The sequence below is a fragment of the Fulmarus glacialis genome, unplaced genomic scaffold, assembly GCF_000690835.1.
Source record: "Fulmarus glacialis isolate BGI_N327 unplaced genomic scaffold, ASM69083v1 scaffold31945, whole genome shotgun sequence".
Taxonomy (NCBI): Eukaryota; Metazoa; Chordata; class Aves; order Procellariiformes; family Procellariidae; genus Fulmarus; species Fulmarus glacialis.
The window spans coordinates 45,190-66,452 of NW_009214349.1; the positions used below are offsets into that span (position 1 = coordinate 45,190).

General features: G+C 40.9%; 1 protein-coding gene across 1 annotated transcript in view; it reads right to left on the reverse strand.

Moving 5' to 3' along the window:
- SHROOM2 (shroom family member 2) overlaps nt 1-21,263 on the reverse strand; it is a gene marked incomplete at its 5' end in the record, with an annotated part of 43,233 nt that overhangs the window by 7,902 nt on the left and 14,068 nt on the right. The window contains 3 exons of the mRNA XM_009578533.1: nt 2,466-2,646; nt 3,030-3,581; nt 7,303-8,061. Of these exons, the coding sequence (XP_009576828.1) occupies nt 2,466-2,646; nt 3,030-3,581; nt 7,303-8,061 (1,492 nt within the window). The remainder of the gene's footprint in view (nt 1-2,465; nt 2,647-3,029; nt 3,582-7,302; nt 8,062-21,263) is intronic.

The window sequence follows — 21,263 nt, forward strand, 5'->3', positions numbered from 1 at the left end:
ATCTGACTAGCAGAAAGTAACTCCTCAGAGTCCTGCTCAGGTGGTTCACTGCTTGGCACACTTTATGGTCACCACCCCATTTCACATAAAGTTCAGGCCTAAAAGCAGAAGAAACTTGGCATTCTTCAATTATTTTTACACTCTTCAGGAGTTGCTGAAACTTTCCTAAAGCCAAAAGGGACACTTCCTACTCAGCTGCACATGGATTTTTCTTACTACAAAACCCACTCCTGTAGTGTCTTCACCACCTGTTCAACATTTTATAATTGTGGTAAACCTACATTAAATTCAGTACGAGACACACACTTGCCTTTCCTGCCTTGGGAATACAAGGATCGTCCCAAATTTAAAAAAAAAAAAAAAAAAAAAAATTAACGACCTTATAAAAAATTCCTATATTTTTTTCAAAAGGAAAAAAAAAAAAAACCACCACACATTTCTGGTTTGCAGAGCAGAGAATGACAATTACTACAATCCTTCCACAGTGGACTGCAATTAAGATATCTCATAACAGAACTGACCAATTTCTAGGAATCAAGGAACAGGTTCTGGGCGTATGCCTCCTCTAAAATAATTGAAGTTGTAAAGTGTGCTATTGAAGTGTTCAGGTCCTCGATGATTTCTTGTTAAACTGTTGCCAAATAAGTGAAGCTGGGCCAAGTTATATATTCTGGCTGTTTTATAAAGATGCCTTGACCCACTTACCGAGAGTTTTATACATTTTCTGACAAGATCCAAGATGAAAGCCCACTGAACTGAGCGCTCGCATCTTAACGCATGTAGAGGAGCAGAGAGAGAAGTAAGCAGCAATGTGTGCATGGCTACGACAATATGTATATTCAGAGAAGAAGATGGGGGAGCTCTGCTAAAAGCTCTTCATTAAATACTTCCTATCTCATATGATTAGTGGTGTATACTGGAGCTGGGGGGATGGAGGGAGGAGTATGTAAAGGGTGAACATGATTTTCCTGTTAATAGACACCAACACAAATAAATGGCACTTTTCCTTATAAAAGTTTTAGTATTCAGTTTGCTGGGCAAACAAGAAAGGTTTAATTTTAACACCCCCGCCATACATACACTCCATAATTAATGAGAAGAAAACTAATTCTAGCAAAAATGATGAACGTGACTGTCATGTGTGGCACCAGATAAAACCAAATTATTCCAAATGCAGTGAAATCCTTAATTTGTCTAAGTAGTACAGCTGTTGGATTCAGTGGCTCTCTGGCGAGAGGGTAAGGGCAGCTTTCCCGCTGCAGCCACGCCATGCCCCCGGCTGTGCACGCCACATTGAACTGTGCGATGCAGTGGGGGCAGAGGGAGGGAGGGAAGGCTGAAGGAGAAAAAAAAAAACAAAACAACAGAGTGGTAACAGAAAACACTACAGTCCCCTCAAATGCAGTGGCATCCGCTCCTGCACTGAACCAGAGGTGGGAATCTCCTAAGGAATCTCTCATTCTTAGTGACTAAATATATTCCTACTATTTAATTAAAAGACATTTCTTTGGGACTGGATTACCAAATGTACCCTGGCAATTGATTATTAAGCAGAGATCTGACTTTAACAGAAAAGATTTGCACACCATTGCATTACTGGCTTAGGTAAACAGAGTTAAACTACATCACTTCAATTGATCAAACAGACCATTTCCTCCAGCTTATCCGTACTGGGAACTATGATTAAAATATTTTGTGCCAAATCACTAATGAGATGAGTGCGATGATTTTAACGTAGGACAACACTTTCTCAAACCACAGAAAGGCCATTATATCATCATTTTAATACCTAGGGGATTATGTTGACCTTAGATCAGAAATAAAACATCAAAGGATGGGGATGAACAAGAGTGGAGAAGACTGCCTCCCTTGCGATGAGTAACTTCCACTGAATCCACCAAGCTGATCAGCTATCTCCCACCACTACTGTTATTAATTTGGGAGGTAGAAGAAATAGAAGGCAAAGTGTTTTGCTGCTCATGAAAACAAACGAAGGGGAAAAAAAAAAGGGGGGTGTGGGTGGGGATGTGAGTGAGGGTGTTTTTTCCCCTCTCTCCTGACAAACCCAAATCCTGGACCTAAATTTCAATAATGCGGAGCAACTAAAACCACCATCAGTTACAGCGGGATACATAAGCACCACTGTTTCTATGTATATAGCGAGTGAGAGAAATACACTAAAATCTCAAATGGAAAACAGTATTTGAAAATAACCTCCCCAAAACTTCTCCCCTTGGGACCTTCCAAAACATGTATCAAGCTGCAAAAAGCACCTAATATGAAGTTCCTAAATTCATAGTTGGACACTTAACAATCCCCGCTGCCCTTACAAAAAACAGGCTGATTTTCCAAGTGATGCTGTACATCTAGAAGGCCTTTTATTCAGGACTGTTTACCTAGCAATTCAGTTATTGAAACGCACGCAACCAGGAGCCTCCCATTACACTTTTAGAAATGTCTTTCACCTTCTTTTCTGACAAGTCATGATCCAGCTCGTCTTCAGAATCGTCCTCGCTCTGCTGCTGTTGCTGCTGCTCCTGCATGTCCTTCATTTTAATCAGCAGCTCTGCCTTCGGTGCAGATGTGCTGTAGTAAGTAGAATTCGTTGTCAGGGAGATGGCAGATGGCGCGCTTTGCTCCTCTTTCCTGGTAAAAAGTCAAAACTTTCATTAACTGCCTTGACACCCTAATCACTGAAAAGAAAGGACAATCTTTTAGAGCCATCATCAAGCAAGCAGCGGGTTCAACAGAAAGCCATTACCTATGGAAATAGGATAAATAAATACTGGTTGTAAAGAAAATTTGTGTGAACTCAGCACATGCCCACCAAAAGCTAAAACTGAAGTAGTGCAGAAGACCTTTCACCACTACAATGAGTGAGTAGTATTATGCTTGACCAACGGAAAAGCCTTAGAAAAGCCCCAAACCTCAACAGCAGGAAGATCCTCACCTTCAGTCCCCTAGGAAAACTGACACACTTTGGACAGCAGCTTGCAAGGAACCACTGGCCTACAGAAAGTTATACTCACTTCTCCTCTGAAATTTTTGGAGAAGGAACTTTTGGCAGGAGCTTCCTGCGCTGCTGAGCTTCTTCTAGGAGGTGTTCATCTTTAGGGAATATTCCAACCATCAGATCCATTGTTGTTTTTATTTTCACATTAGGATCTAGTATGTCTGCTAGAGATTTATCTCTTCCCACAATCTCTCTGGCTAGTTCCTCTGACTTCCAGTCTTCAAAGGTCTTCTCTTTGGCCTTTACATAGCTGACTGCTGGCATGGCAGTGCTGCTGTCCTTCAAGTTGCTCCCAGGTTCTTCAGCCGGTTGAGGGTCAGCTGGTTTGGTTCTGGCTTCCGGCTCTGGCTCTACACCTTGCCTGGTGTAAGCACAGAATCGTGAATAGGATTGCTCAGAAGTGCTGAGTGTTTTAATTTGGTCCTTTTCCAAACCACTGGGTAAAGCAGGAGGCTCCATAGTAGTGACAAGACTTTGCCGACTTTCCTTCTCTGCACTGCTCTCAGAATGAACTATCTTGATGGGAACCATTTTCACTGTAGTATTGTTGTCTATAACCCTTTCAATTCTGGAAAATAAGGAAAATTCATCTTTAGAAACGGAAGAACCTTACATCTCAATTCTTATCTGCAAATCAGAGGGGAAGCCCAAATATGAAAAAAGGTAGATAACAGATCTATGGTAATGGTAATGGAGTATTCCTTGCACTGTATTTCAAACCCTAAATCTACGCATTTTCTTTTCTGCCCGCACATTTTAAGTATTATTAGTTCATTTGTAAGTAATCCTAACATCAGCCTTGCACAATACTCATGGTACAGGACTTCTGTTTCCATGAACCTGAGGGTCCAATCTCAGCAGCCAGGCCCCAGTTTGAGACAGTGCTGCCGAACCGCCTTTCACCCCTTTGCTGCCACACATACAGAGGAAAACATGCCTCGAGCTCAACCTCATTGCCTCACACAGATCCAACCATGGCCTCAGCTTTTGGCCTGACAAGCGGCTTAGCTGCCTGGGGAGTTTGTGATGCCCTCACATCAATTCCCAGCTCTTCCAAGGGAAGAGACAACAGACCAGATGGAAGCATCCTGCAGGCTAGGTCTTTGCCGAGCTACAAGAATAACAAATAACCACACATGGAAAACCTGGAAATCATTCAAAACTTAATTACATGATTTAAAAAAAATAATCTGTATTTGTAAAATTACACACAAGATACAGAAGTTTAATAAATAGATCCCACCATAGTGTCGTAATTTTCTACTTGAAGGAGAAAAACCAGCCACGGAAGAGGGTAACACAATTCTGGATACTCCTTTTAAGGAAAGCTTATAGCAAAAATTCTGTACTGCGCAGCACAAAGAGTCACCTTGGACATTCAGTTAGGCAAGCTATTTAAAGAGGAGGCTAACTTAGATTTTTAAATTGGACAATAACATGTTAAATAACATTACTGAAACATCTGTACTGTATGTAAACCATATAAGAAACTGAAGTCTAGTTTGGTGGGTTTGAGTTTGCAGCAAGTTTAAAATTATTGTCGTAATGTGGGTTTGGAAGCTCTACAGCAAGCAAAGGAACATTGCCTACTAGCTAAAATATCTGGTTTCATTTGGCTGGGTTGCTTGCTGCCTTTCAGATAAGTGAGCAAGACATACTATGGCTCTTTTCCTCTAAGTGTGGGTGTGTCACTTGCCTTAAAAATAAACTCATACTTTATTGTGCTGCACTTTTCTTTCATAGGGAATAGCAAAATCTGTTTGACTTCACATTTTTCAGAAGTTGTATCTTATATTTTAAGGGTATATTTGTTTCTGAATGAATGTGCAGCCTCCCAATAGGCATTTACTTTCCTCAAGTGCTTTGTGGACATGCTTTGGCATACTGATCCAACTTTTGGGGTAGGTTTTCCAGCCCATGCTGAGCCCCTCCACTCCCATTCGGTCACGGTGTTTTCATTCAAGGCAACTGTCATTTTAAAGAGCTCGATCCTGTGTCCGCCGCTCAGCCCCAGCTCCCGGCCTGCAGATGTGGGCTCTCCTCCTGGCTGCAGTGGAGCTGGGCAGAGGCCTGCCACTGCCCCCAGCCCTTTCTTTTGTTTGTTTTTAAATAAAGCCCACACCTTTTGGACTCCACCAGACTGTGAAGAGGAACACATTCTGAATTTGGCGGAAGTAAGTGTGCGTAGGGCAACTGGAAGAGAAGAAGCAAGCTGACTGCATGCCCGGCATCTGTTTTTGGACTCTTGAGTACATTCCTCTCAGCCTAGTAAAAGATTTTCCAGATACTTATGGCATCATCAAGTCAACTGATTTCAGTCAGAGCAAAGAGAGTTCAACACCAGGTGCTTCAGAAATTCTCTTTCTGCAATCACTGTCCTCCTGAATTTTGAAGGTTTTCCATTTGTGGAACTGTGGCATGAAATTTTGACTTGCAGCAACTCTGCTTGTGGCCATTACAAAGCTTTACTCCAACCACAAGCACAGTCACTCCTTGACCTGAGTGTATGTTTACGGGAAATCTGTCGATGCACATCTACTGATGCACTCTTTTCATCTTTATTATTGCTAAACAGTTGTCTTGGGAAATAGCTGGGTTCTGCACATCACCAATATTTCCCCACGCTACATTGTTCTACCTAGAACGCTGCAGGAAACCCTACACACTTACTCAGTTTATCCTGTTGATAAACAAGACACCTTTCTTAAAGAAGAGTAAACAGCTACATGCTGACATCATCAAACATTAGCTGCCCAGAGCATGCAAACTGGCATGTCCGAGAGCTCATATGCAAGGAGCCAACAGAAGTAATAATATGCAATTAATTAGATTTGGCTTAAGATAAATCTACTTGACATATTTTACTCATATGAAATAAACACCATATAGACACCATATAGTAAATACCATATAGAAGGTTCAGAGGTATGGCCTGCATGTCTTTCCTTTTTTGCCATACCTGTTTTATTGACTAATGTAATTATTAACTGAGGACAATACATTGTGCACAAACAAGAGCTGTCTGGGCTTAAGAATTTTAAATGTTAACAAAAGATTTGCAGGGTAAGTGTATTATCATTCAGATACGGCCATATAATTAGCCACACCTCAGTGCTCATTTCAACATTAAAGCTAGTAAGAAGGAAGGACAAATACAATTAGCTTTCTGTGCATCCTTAGTATCTATTCATAAAGCAATACACTAAGGAAATCAAAGCAATACATTAAGGAAGTCATTTCTGTCATCTACCTTTGCACATAGATGCTAGGGTTCACATGACATGTTGCACTTTTCATAGTAAACTGTATTATTGCTTCATGTTAAAAACACTGCAGGATGAAATCTCTTTTTTTTCCCTCCGGTTACAAGAGGAAAAACATCAAGGCATGTTTAGGAAAAAAGTGATTCTATGTTTTCTATGTCATAAGGCACACTGGAAAACAGCGTGATTGAGTCTATTCAACTATTCACATTACAGTAGAGAAAAGCTATTCCAACTACTTTTGCTCAGAGAAGCAACCTCTGCATTCATTCAGCTCGGAGGTTTTGTTTTCATTCTTTAACCATGAATTATAGTGCTGAAGGATTTATGAAAACTAAGATTCCTGAGCTTCCTGGAAGAGTTTGTTATCTTGTGGGAGAATAACCTTTTATGATGTTAGCAGCATATGACAGACACAGCATCAATTAATTTCAGCTGGTTTGTCTAATTCTAAGTTTATCTAGCCTGGGAAAGGACTGACATTCTCCTGCTGACACAAACAGTGCTGCGGACCCCTCCGCAGACTACCTGGAGTGCCACGTTTCATTGTAAAAGCAACATGAAAACAGTCATGATTTGGCAGTGTACCTTACTGTGTGCACTTTCAAAACAGATGTTCTCACAAAGGATACAGCTTCCCTTCCCACATCTGCTTTGTCCCTACACCGATTCATATTCATATACAAACTCGGATGGGGGAAATGACGACAGGGAATCTTCTGATTTCACCCAGACTTACAGTGGAAAATCCATTTGAATCCATCCCTTTAATTTTCTACTAACTACCAGCTGTAACATTGAGTAGCATCAGTCAACTAAAAGAAACCACAGACCAGCTGAAGGACTTCAATGGTACCAACTGGAATTTCACATAAGTCTTAGGTCTCTTTAGGACAAGCTGCGATGGCTCATGCTTAATGAACCTGAAGGATGTGCTTTTAGTAAAGAGAACGAACAGTCAACCATTAATAAGGTCTAACTGGGCAAAAAGCATTAATAAAATAGCAAAGGAGTTACATCGAGTACCTGGCTGGGTTCTCATCCTGTAAGGACACAGGAGGTTTATCCGTGAGCTTCTGTGGTGCAAACTGAGGAGAAGGGGACCTTGATGTCTCCATGCCAGGTTTTTGAAGATACCGATACTTGGAAGATAATACAGACTCAGACCTAAGGTGCGTTTTTTCTTCTAAGTGCTGACAAACATTCTCCGTGGATGACGCTTGCTGGAGCTGCTGTGGATTAGCACTCTTCAGTTTTCCATTGAAAGCTGCAGGACTCTGACAGAGAGAAGAGCGACTGGCAAATACTTCGGCGGAGTTGGGGGACGAGGACGGAAAGGGCTGGCTGGGCGCTACCAGCAGAGATTCAGAAGAGGTGCCGAGTGACGGCGCAGAATTATCCGGTCGCCTGTATTTATCTCTTTTAGGTGGTGGCGGCCTCTGAGGAGCAGGTCCACGCTTCTTGTTCAGCAGCGCCGGCTCTACCCTATGGTTTTCCTCTGCTTTGCCCCGAGACAGACAGGAGTGGTTCTCATTCAAGGTCTGTGTCTCAGAGCAGGGAAGATGAGGCAGGCTACGATCCTTGTTCTTCTTGTTCACGTTTTCCTGAGAGTATCGGTAGTCACTAGGCAACGTCCCAGATCTCCCGCGGCTCTCGTGAGGCAGAACCGTAGGCTCTCGCGCATGCAAAGGTCTGACAGATGCCTTCCACTTGTGGCCTAAATTCTGGTCCAGCTGATCCCTCTTCTCCCGTGGGTCTTCCCTCAGGGCCCCTGTGCCAGCTTGCCTAGAGAGAAGAACATGTCATTAGTGCGCTGCTGATTTATTTCCTTCGGTGCGAGGCCAGGAAGCTTGAACACCGAGATCACATCCAACATTTAACACCAGCTCCTCCAATCTACGGTAACTGTACGGCACAAAAACATCCTCTCATGTATGGGCACACACGGTATATCTAACCTAATGTGATGAGTCAAAGCATAATGTCAGGCTAAATTAGGGTATGGAGCGCCACAGGATGCGACACACCTTCGGGTAACCCGAGGCGCTGCAGGGTGCGCGGCGTAGTTAAATGCACAGCACACCTCCAGCGCTGATGTATGTGGCACAGCCAAACGTGCAAATGTTGGTAGGAAATAAAACCGTCTCGAGAAGAAGAATCCTAATACTAAAATTTAATTCTCTTCTTGCTTCAGAGTCAGTAACAAAGTGCGGAAAACAAGTTTCTTCTCTAAGTGCAAAATTAATACTTCAGTGTCGTTTAAAATGTGAATTGAATACCATGAACTTTAATTATGAATCTGGAGGTTGAATTTTTGCATAACTGGTGAAAAACAAAATGAGTGCAAAGAAAACGTTTGCCGAAGCTAAAAAACTGGGAAAGGGAAAATGAACATCTCCTAAAAAAAAGGCAGAAAAGGAAATTTAGAAAGGATAGTATTTTTCAGTCAGGCTTATTTTAAACTTGAACTTCTTTTGCCCTGTCAGCACAAATGACAAACAATGGCCAAAAAGGCCTTATCTTAGACAGAAATATTTTTGGGTTTATTCCAATTTTACAGGCTTTATTTCTCTAGCCAGGAAACAGGCTTTCGCAGCTCCAGGCTTGTGCTTTGCCACAAGACATGTAGTTCATTTGTGCTCACCAGATAAAGACAAACTGGGAAAGAAACAGAAGGCAGGGGAAAAAAAAAAAAAAGTACCTCTGGAGCCCCGAGAAGAGACAGGTTTGCTCTCTGCTTAAAGAAGGCTGAAGAGACACTGTGAGCTTAGAAAAGAAGCTGCAACAGAGAAGTAAAAGGCTTCAGAGAGCTGCCAATACCATTTGTGCTACCGACAGTGTTGGTCTCTGTATTTTGAAATAGTCACCCTGCAGACCTGCACTGCCCAAGCTTTCTTTCGAGGAGACTGTGAAAGAGGCATCCTTCTCAGCCTATTTGTAAAGTAAGGTTAACTTGAATTTCAACGTAAACAGGTTATTAACCTTACTGTACCAGTTTTAAGAATAAATCTATAGGTGGTTAACGTCAGTGTGTATGAAAACGAAATTTGAGATAAAAGCACATACAATAAGTAATAGGTTAAGGTCATTATAAATTCAAGAAGAAAAAAAAATTCGGAGCAATTACACACTGCATTACTATTTTAATTAAATTAAAACAAATCTTTAAAATGAAATATTGTGGGAAGACAACTGATTAAATACGGGTTCTACTTTCACACACGTACGATCAAATTACATTCAAAATTATTATTATTTAGTCCTTGGATCTGTGATGTTTTAGCACTTATGGAAAAAAGTTCTAAAAAAATCTGGACATTGTCATTAAACTGCCTGATATATGGGATTTTTAATAATTGCACTTCACACTGATTTTTACATGTCAGTAATAAAATAGCATTGTACTTCCGAGAGAGATAGCTTTTTCACAATTTTATTCCTGAATAGACACATACAGAATCTCTCTCTCTCTCTCTCTCATGTAAAGTGTTACATTTTAAAATTCAATTTTAATGGGTAAATTTTCAATTTAACATGAATGAGGAGCTGAACATTGTTTAAACTCAGATCTCTTCATATGCTCTTAACTAAGAGCAGTTGGTTCAGACAACTTTGAGTTGTCTGACAAATTCAGAGTCAATTCTGTTTTACAGAACAGTATTTATTGACTCCTATTTTAACACTAGATGAAGGACTGTTTTGTTAAGTAAAATGATGTAAGGCCAGAAAGACCAACGCTATTCAGATTTTTGGTTACATGGCATCTCTAGAATCAGCTGGTTTTCCCTAGTGAGTTCAATGTAAGCAGAACTGGGCCTGTAAATAGTTCCACTAATTTTAATGGAAATATTCACCAAATGAAGACTGCAGGCCTTAAGTATGAAATACTGTGTTTATTCAGTGTTTTTCATTGTCTAGATAACCCACGTGGAGAATAATTTTCTCCTAGCTAACCTGTGCCAAAAAATTCTTCAGGCCTCTCTATTCATCTTCACATACATAAGCCATAACATAAGACAGTATTAACAGCTGCACTTAGGTGCATGGAAGAATCAAGGGCACAGCACAAAATGTCGCAGAGACATAAATTACATGCACTACCTCAGCCAGTTTGCAAAATACACATTGAACTTCGCATGCACATCAGGAGTGGGTGTGCTGGCGGAAGCAAACAGGACAGAGTATACCACCGGTCTGACACGTTTACATATCCAAAGCATGGAGCCAAATTTGTTTAATATTACCCTGGCTCAGAAGCGATGAATGCTTTAGTAGTCCTGTCACCTTCCACAATAGAGTAAAAGGAAATAAAGAATCACAGCACAGAGAAATTTAGAGATGCTACATTTGCAAACGCGGAGATAAAATTCAGATTACATACGTGCCTTCATACAGCTTCCACAAAAGTAATCAAACATTTTGCAGTGCCACAGAAAATGGGTCTGAGGAAAGGTGGCTACATTCAACGCTGAGGCTAGTTTGCATTCAGTGTGAGTGGGTCCTCATGCAAAACATGCTTATCACATTATTTTGGAGAGATTTGAGCTTACTGTTCAGAAAGGAGGAAAAGAAAGCAAGCTTCAAGCCCCAGGAGAACACAGTGGCAAGAACCTGCAAAGGTGTTACATTATTATCAATACCAAGAAGTCCACTAAGCGACTTTAAATCTGTCCGTGGTTCATGTAACGATATGCCCAGAATACAGCTGTTTCGGAAATGAGGCCCATAGGATTATGCAAGGATAACGTATTACTGAAAGGAACTTATTTATAACCAAACACAACAAAGGGAGAGAGACAGAACAGTTTTACATCATCTGAAAACATGACAATTGACTTAATTTACCACTTTCATTCTAGGTAACAAACCAGCCATCATCAAAAGTGTTAAACTCTAAGTTACCTTCAAACCCAAAGCTCCCCCATCCCCATGATACAACGCCACACCTATCCCAATGCAAGAGCCTTCCTGATGCAACAGAATCAGGAAAGCTCACACCACATTCCCCATCCCTGGCATGCGACGACATTACAGCTTTGACTGTCAAATGGCTTACACCGCTCACTTAACCTGAACTGCAAAGGAAGTGGAATCAACAGACTTACGCTGTTGATACAAAGTGGTATTCAGTACGGGTGAGTCTAGTACAGGAGGCTAACTAACATGAGCCTTTTCTACTGTACCTGCTTTTGGTATTTAAGGTATATAAAGGGAATTAAGTATAGGAGCCTTCATATCTAAATGGTAGGGGGCAGAAACCCAAAATATCCTTCTAACTGAAAAAAGAAGGAATTGCTTCATTACGAAAACCAGCCCTCCACATTTTTGAGAAGCTCTCTTTTAGAAGAGGGCTCAGCTCTCCCAGAGGAGGTTTGTGCGGAAAGACAAGAGGCTGCGCGCTCGTCGGCCAGGTGAGCTCGGGAGGAGCTCTGCTCTGTGGCTTGCACCTTCCACATAATGGCCATAGCCACCAAACACACCACCACCCCTTACCACCGTGGGGGTGGAAATGTGTATCTCCATAATGGCACTAAGTATTTTCTACCCAGATGCACAAGTACATCTCTTGGTTTCCTTCTGGCTCCTTTAGCTTGGGGCATACGTGCTCACAGCTGAAACGTAAAGGCCAAGTAAACACTAAGCCAGGGAAATCAACCAAGCCTCCTCCCCAGTCCAGACACTCTAGCCCCCCAGCAATAACACAACAGGCTATTCTAACAAACCAGAGACAAGTAACAGTAGTGTAAGCTATTACAGGTAAATTAAACCATGGAGAGATACATATACACATATACACACACACACGTGTTAATAGGAGCCTGCCAGTGGAGTCAATGAGCAATTACCAAAATGAATCATTATGTATAGATGCCTATCAGAAGGATAACATTTTTAGTTGCCATAAAAAACAACCCCAAACCACTTCCTTCGTTTGCCCCATACTTAGGATTTGACTAAATCTGGACATAGAGGTAGAATGATCTGACTAAATGTCGTATCTCAATAAACGAAAGTCACTTCGATCAACTCAATGTGTCTGATTTTTATCTGTCTGATTTACAGTTTCTTGAGAATGCTTCAGGCCAAGCCAAACAGTGCCACAAGACACTCCAACTTTAAAATCCCAGACTAGATAAGCTTTGCAAAAATGCATTAGCCAACATTTGAAAAATGCAGTTTGTTAAAGACCTGACCTCTGTGCAAAAGTTTCGCCATAAAACATAAGCTCTGTTATGTAAGCAACAACGTGTCCTGCACTAACTTATGGACAGAAGAGAGCTAATGGAGTGGCTGTTTCAGATTTAGCTTAAATTCCTTCTCAAACACTACAAGCTACACTGGAAAAAGGCCTTCATACCTAAGCGAGACTCCTCCATAAGAGTCCTCACTCTACAATAGCAACAACCCCCTCATAATCAAGGTCAGAGTTTTGCAGTCCATTTAAATTGATCTAAATGCAGATATTTTGCCAAAAGAGGGAGTCTCCTCCTTAGTCCACTCTGATTTTGTCTTCCCGCTCTCTCCATTGTATTAGCAGTAGGAATCGAACAGCCCCACAGAAAATTTGATCAAGGAACGGACCTGGCTCGAAACAGACAAATATGTGGCTTAACGCAATTGCGAAACACAGTCTTTGCTTATGCCAGAACTCTGTTTATAAACAGAGCCCTTGCCGATATGCTACTTTTTCAGCTGTTAGCTTTATGTGCTGAAACACAATGTGTTTTCATTGTGTATTTGCCTGGCACTTGGCACAGTAGGATCCAAAAGCACTTCTGCAACAGTCCGCAAATAGAGAGTAGTTTCTTGTACCCAGTATAGTTCTGCTTGAGACCACGACAGCACGTTACAAAGTTGGAATGGGATGCACAGGGTAAAACTGTTGGAAATTTAGGAAGAAGTTTGAGGTCTAATACCACATTTTAATCCATATTGATATGGTCAATGCAATCTAATAGATTCAGCTCACCCTAAAGTAGTCCCTACAAGCAAATCATGCATTGGTTTCACTGACTACGGGATCAATTTAGTTACCCAAACGTAGGTGTCTCATACCATTTCAGAAACTTTAAAGATTCAAAGGCATCAGTTCTCCTAAGAGGTGGCAGCTGGAAGCCAAGTGGGATACCCTGGGCTATCTCAGGTCTCACGAGACACCTGTGTTTAGCCAACTGAATCAAGCTCAAGATCTCTATGGATTATAACTTGAGTCAGCACTTCACTCGCATGCAGACATCTTTCTTCTATTAGGTAACTGAATCCTCACCTGAGTCCCACATGCTTTTTCTTTCAGAGGCTCCAGCACTCCAAAGGTTTTGAAATACTCAAATTTGGTTTTACTATTGCAATGCCAAGGGGACACTGACACCAGAACACTACAATGTGGACTTCCAATACAAGGTCAATTACATTACCAGTGGTCCATTTTTTTGATGAGCACTGTATCTGCTATTACTACTGAGTCAGTACAGCATGCACTATCCACCATATAGTGACACATGAAGCATATTCCAAAGATGCCAAATGAGAGCTTGGACTACAAAACTACTTAGAAATCTTTAAAGATAAATGCATAGAATAAAGGACCCTCCAGAAAACAGATCGTTTAAACACCATGATGACTGTACCATAATGGTCACTCCAGGACGAGGCAGAGCACATAAGCCACTACCAAGAAGTAGAGCTGTTCACTGCTTTGGTCTGAAGAGATAGATGATGGCAACTAGCATCCCAGATGCATTACTGAAGCAAACAGCCTTAAAACCAACGCATGTGTTAAGATGAAAAGAATAATGAATGCTGAATGATGGGAGAATGCTCTCGCTCTCTCTCTCAAAAAAAAAAAAGGAAAGAAAGAAAAGAAAGAGATGCCCAATATACTTCAGAAGACAACTGAAGGTACAAACCCAGCAAGATATTTCACAAAGTATATCCCATGGCACATCATTGTTACACTACAACCCATTTATCACGATGTGACTCTTGGTTTTCCAATTCTGTCCCTGAATGCCTGTTAACATTATCCGTGCCTTGATAGCAGCTCTCTGTTTAGTCAGTCACACTAAATACAGCTTAGTTGTTGCACCCAATGTGATAAAGCAAAATGTCACTCCAGCTTAGCAACCCTTGCATTATCACCTGGGTTCATCACAGAATGAAATATGATAACAGACACTGCTCGCCAGTCCGTCGATACCACCAGAATCTCTCTCCCACCCTGCCTGCATGGCAACATACACAGCAATGGGTTTTCATCTCACCTTCTTTCTCTTTCTAAAAATGTTACCTCTCTCCCTGTGAAAATCAGAAAAAAATTTAACAGACCCACCCTAATTCTGCAGCAGATAAGCAAAGATATGTTGATGGATGAAATGTAGGCCAGTCAGTCATGGGTAACAGCACAACACACGGGCCCACAGTAAAAATCAAATCCGATTAAAATTAAATTTCTTGTAACAGCATAGGGGCCTTTAGGCAGAAGGGAAGAATCCTGTGGGAAAGGGCCGAGGGAGGGATGTTTTTCTTTCCTTAGTTCAGAAAATAAAAGCCCCTCCTCCATTCTGCTGCACATCAAAAATCAATGTTAAAAAAAAAAAAAATTTTATGGCTGTATTCTTACTTGCTTTATTTATTGCATGCCTGTCCCAGCATACAGGGGATTGCCTGCATGGAATTAAAATGACTTCTGCTCACTTAAGTCAACCAGTTAATATGTTCTGTACTTACATGCTGAATTCAATCATCAGAATATCCCAACAGTATAACAAGAGCCATCATATTACACAAACGGCAACCACTGCAGAGACAAAAAGACAATACTTTCCAACACTGCTAACAATGAAATCACAGTCACATTAAAAAAAGCTCGAAGAAAAATGATTGCTTTGTCAATTTATTAAAAAAAAACCCCTACATTCCAGTTGCCACTCCTTTGATTTATTTTATTTTTTTTACATCTAGACTTTTTTTCCTGATATGCTGTTGCTATTTTCTTGTTGCTATTACTATCGAAAACAGCTGCTTGCAGCTGAACAAAAATTTGGTAACAGAACAGAAGCTATAAAATGAAACACTTTGTGAATAATAGCTAGGTCACCTGGGTTTCTCAGGCAGGCACCAAAATGAACACGTAGCTCATCTCTAAAGGAAAAAAAAAACCCTAAACCAGTTATTTAAATTAATTAGCATGCATATGCACACATTTCAATAGCCATCTTTTCACTCAGAGCCGCACTCACCGCTTGCTTCCAATAGTCACATCCAATTCTCTTACACTCCCAGCTAATATCTCCTGCTGCTGTGGAAAAGGTCTTCGTGCGAGCCTGCACTCACAGTAACAGGCTTGCCAGGAAAATAACAAGATGAAAAGCTCTCGCACCACCCCTAGCCGAGAGGAACCCCGAGCCTGGCACCCCGAGCCACAACAACGGCACTGCAGCCCTTAGTCCAGAAAACAAATATTTTCAAAAGGCACTGCCTTCTAATTCCAGTGTGCATGATGCCAACTGTGAAAACAAAAGCTGTTAAAAACGGCGCGCGTGTGCAAGCATATGCACACAGAGCATCTTAGCTGGAATTAACTCACGTTTTCCCCCTATTCTTCCAACCCATCAGTGAACAGAGCAGTCGATTACGCTAAGCAAAATAAAATTCTGTACCAAGCATTGCATCGTTCCTAATTTGCTACTGTAGCTTCTGCTGATAGGGACAGAAGATGCAGCCTGTACTCAAAGACCTGGAGAACAAAAGAAATACTGTATGAATTAATACTGCAAATTTCTGTTCAGAACTGACAGAAAAAGGTAATTAAGGCGCGCGCCTCTAGCTGTTTCTCTCACGCTTTAACACTAAAGACAAGACAATCTTACCAGGATTTACAGCTGTTTACCCATATTCACTGGATATGTGAGCTTTGCATCCTTGCAAATGTGCCAGCCAGTTTGAAAGCCTCGCAGAACTGAATCTGTCTCAACCTCTGCGTCTCATTTACTGTAACACAGAGGATTTTCAAAGCCATGCCTCACAACAGCTGGCTTGTTTTTGCCTGCTTCCTATGATTGACAAGTTCATACAAGCTCCGTCAACTTTAACCTTGATAAGTGAAGGCTTGGTCTGTATCGTATGTTACATCATTAGAAACTTCTGACCTCAGGGAAAAGATCTCAGAGACTTCAAAGCTTTTCCTTTCCCCCACCCCCACCCCCTGGATTTGGTTATTAAAAAAAAAGATTTTAAAAGTCCTGTAATTTTTTTAAGGGTTTTTCCTTCCATTTGTGAAAATCATGACCTGCATTTCAGCAGCAACAGTTCCGCAAGTTTTTAATATTTAAAATGATTTTAAAAGATCAGTGTGTTACTAGGCTCCTTTCTGAACAATGTTCAAATAACCAAGTCTTTAATTTTAGAGAAGAGTCTTCATCAACAGCCCTCCAGCTTGAATTTTTTTGCATGCGTTGTGTGTACAGGCGCTCTCTCTTGCAGGGGATTCTGCAGGGTAAGAACTAAATGCTTTCATGCTGCATGAGCAAATTACCACCCCCACACTCCATCTTTAGAAACCAAAGGCATCATGGCCTTCATCAGAGCAAAGCTCAAGCTCCTTTCCATTTTTCTACAACAACACATTAAAGACTTAAAAGAGAAACTGTGGATAAAGCTTTAATATGTATTAAAACATCATTTTAAAGATGACCACTTTAAGAGGAAAATGTTATTTAAACTGCATGCAAAATCACATACAGCGGTTAGATATTATGATACAGCACTGATATCCAGTTAGTATCCTCCCATAAATTTTTTTTATCTCCCCTAAAATTTTTCTGTCTCCCAAAGCTGTCTATTTGATTTCAAGACAGAGAGAGAATGACTTCAAGAAAACTCATCCGTTTACATAATACAACACAACTGGTTAACAGACTGTAGCAAGTCTGGTTGGCCCATGCGGAGAAATGGAAGTTATAGATGTCACGTTACTTTTTAGCACAAAACTCTACTCAAATTTACTGCCATAAACAGTCTCCTGTGTGACAGAAAATCCTAATCCATGTTGCCTAAGGGCTTATAGCAGAAGGTGAACATTTCACAGGCTAGCTTTTAGTACCAGAACACCACAAAGCCACCCCATATGTTAGGAATATACGAACTGCTGCACTGAGGAGACAAATCAGTCACCTATTTCCAAAGATGCTTTTCATCAAGTAACTTAGGGGAAAATAAAATCTATAATACATCAGCATATGATGCTTTTATGAGTATAACCACTGCAAACTGTATCTTATATTATCTCTAATCTCCCTACTCAATTGTCATCATTAAAATAGCCGCAAGACGACAGCTGGATTTCAAGCGATGCAAGGAAAACTTAAGTCTTTAGATAGTTTTCATTCTAATCCTCTTTTCCAGGGAAAGCAGTAAAACTAAACTAGAACACAAAAATGGACTAATGCTTACAAAATTATCTCTGTTTCTCTCTCCACAAACTTTCTTGTGTGTCGTTCCTCTCGCCCGCCCCTGATTTCATTACCTTCAGAATCACGTCTAGGACTTCTCCCAGCTTCTCACGCTTGGTAACACTTACCTTTGGGGGCAGGGGAGGAAACCTTCCGAAAGAAGAAACTACCTTCCGATACTTCCTTTTATCAGACCACGGTGGCCTCGCATACCTCTAGCTGTCACTGCATGCACAGTGGAGAACAGATGTGCCAGCAGCAATTAAGTGAAAGGAACTTCACTCAGTAATAAGAAGCTGGAAGTAGAAAAAATGGGGGGGATGTGAGGTGGGGTAGCTACCCTCAAGTTTAGAGACAGGGATTCAAAATTCACCTAACAAAGGTAGAGGGAGAAGCCACACTTTCAAGGGTGTGGGGAATGAGCAAATTGGATGGGGGAGAAACAGGGCTGCATTACTGTAACATACTGTAATCCAAGCGCAGGTTTTGGAGACAGTCCAGCACCCATTTAATGAGATCCAGCAGCTACTGGTGAGCCAGAGTGGAGCATCACACCAACCTGCAGGATGCGCACCTGACAGCCGCGGGGCTGAGCAGTGCTAGGAGGGTGAGGAATGGGAAGGCAATGGGAAGAGCCTGCAAGGTTCAGCACTCTCATTTAGCCACAACCAATCCTAGATCCCAAAACAATGCATTTGGGATGCTCTTGAAGAACCACGCGTCTCTCAGCTCAAGCAGCCTGGGAGTTTTAAAGTGGACAACAGGAGGAAGAAAAAGGAGTACAAGTGCGACAAGTTATCATGCACCTCCTGCCTTGATCCTGAGATATGAGAAGAATCTGGTTCAAAACTTTGCTACCCTGCACCAGTGGCCATATGTATTTAGATTAATCATTCTTGAAAGATCAAGAATCCACACTGTGGTATTTAATTTTGAAAAGGGCATTTACATACATGAGAGGAATATTTTTAAAAGGAACAAGCCAGATGGTATAATGCTAAGAGATAACATGCTACGGAAGATACAATATATGAAACTCAGAGAAAATGCGTAACACATACCAAAAAAACCCAGAAGACCACCCTTTTTAATCCCTTCTCTCTGTCCTCTCCAAAGGCTGGATGAAACAGTAATTAAGAAGACATCCACCAGAGAATTAAAGTCCTACCCAAATGAGGAAAATCCAGAACTCTTCTAGCAAAACACATGTATAAACACAATAAGGTTAAAGAAAAAAAAAAAAGAGACTGATGTACAAATTCTTAAGGTGTTAGAACAAAAAAGAAAAAAAAAAAAGGCTCTTTTTCAAACACAGGTATCTGCCAGACAGATTATAGGGCCAAAACTACAACAGTAATAGTGAAGAAAATAAGGCCGCAGCAGAAAATCGACATGGACTCCCCTTCACATCTCCATGAGCAAAGAACAGCCTATGCGGGAATTATTCTCAGAGGCTGTCAACCATTAAGTGCGTAGTCATGAGTTACCTGGACTATATGATAATCACCTGAAACTCCCACAGGAAATTGCTGAAACAGTAGCTGTGATGCACAACTAGCCATTCCTCTGATACTTGGGCAACTGCTTGAGCAAAGTGACCCATGCAATGTTTGGGGAGGGAAGGTGTGAGGGTGTTGAAGACAGAGAATGAGAGAAAGAGAGCAAGAGTAAAAAAAAATAGTCATTACAAATCTGGAGAACTTCACAGCCATAAACTTAACATCTAAATTAACCAAACAGGTAGAAATTATATGAAGAGCTTCAGCAGCTGCACTAACTAGCGTGTTAAAATGACAAAGAATCATTTGGGGTTGTGCAGAAAAGCTGTGTCTCAGATGCATTACTAATTCTTACAAAGAGTCACTACACACATGGACAACGGAGATCTGGATGACAGAGACTATTTGGACTTTTAGAAGTTTCTAAAAAAAAAAAAAAAAAATTAACCTCACCAGAGGCTCTTAAAAATTTGACTACCATGGGACAAAGTCCTCACTTGCACCATCACATGATTAACAGAACTGGTTAGATCTAGATGATTTACAAAAGGAAGGTGAAAAAGAAGGTGGCAACAGTTGCTGCTGTGAGGAAATTATTCTGAGTAATAAAGACACAAGCCAAAGATTTCCTATCATTGAGCGAATGGGCCATAAAACAACAGATGAAATTCAGGTTTATTAAATGCAAAGTAACCCACAGGATAGCTTTTCCTACACCTCAGCAACATATACAATGATGTATAATTGAAATTACTGCTATGCAGGAAGGAAAAGCTGGATTTCACAGACTGTTCTATGAACATATCATCTCTGTACTCCACAGCAGTAAAAGAGAAAAAAAAAAAAAAGAAGAAAGAAAAAAGTCAAGATAAAGGAAACATTATGTTACTTTACGAATTCATAGTGCACCCTAATGTTGTTGCAGTTCTCCCACTGCTCCAAAAGGAACATATGAGAATGTGGAAAGACAAGAAGAAGAAAATAAGGATGGGCAAAGCCATACAACAGCTTTCACAGAAGAGACACTCCACCCACCCCCTGCAAAGAGGTGCTTTTTCTCACAACGCATGAGCACAAAAACCTATGGATGTCAAAAGTTGATGCGGGTCCAAAATCAGACAGACACTTTTCTGAAAGAAAAATTCATCAAGGGCTGCTAACCACAAATACTTAGGATTGCACCTCTTAGCTGCAGATCAGCAGAGGCTGGGCAAGGATACCCAGCAGCATGGCTCCGCGTTTGCCTTGTTTTTGTTTTCAGCAAGCATCTGCTACTGTTCAGTCAGAGAAAGGAAACCTGCTTAGACCTTTGGCCTGCCCTAGCATGACTGTTCTTAAGAATCAACTTCCATCAACTTCCTTCATGTATCAGTGATTCAAGGTTACACTATCTGAAAGCATGATACTTCTTTAGCTGTTATTAGTCAGTCACACACACTAGTACACTGGAAAGACATAGTGGTTCATAGTAATGAAACTTGTACTAATTACAAGTATTTACAGAAATCTAAGGAAGATGAAAGGTGGCAGGGGACTCCTAATACATGAATAGGTGCTGCTGGACTCTCTCTCCTTTGTTGCCTCTATATGCATGGGAAGAGCCACAGAATGTTTTTCCAGTTTCAGACAAAATATAACCTTTGAAACAGCCCAAGGCTTCAGCAGCTCACATTCTTGAATTCTTTTGTCAATAGCTAAGAGCCTGTGAGGATGCACGTTGGTTCTCTGGCACTTTCTCCAGAAGACAAAAAATAGCGACACACAACTTGCTGGAAAGGGAAAACTGCAATTTATTTTTTATTTTTAACTTCATGCAAAAAGGCATTTTCACATGTAAACTCATTATCGTTAGATATTCACATATCTGAAGCACTACTTCAACCAAACTGGTATGTTCTGGCTGCATGAAAAGCATGTTTTCTTCTCCCTTTAACTGAATAATTAATCTCCCTCAAAAAAGAGCACTTACACCTTTGTAACAGTCCTTATTAGACTTAAATTGATTTTAAAAAGAGGACACTTCACTTTATAAGCTCTT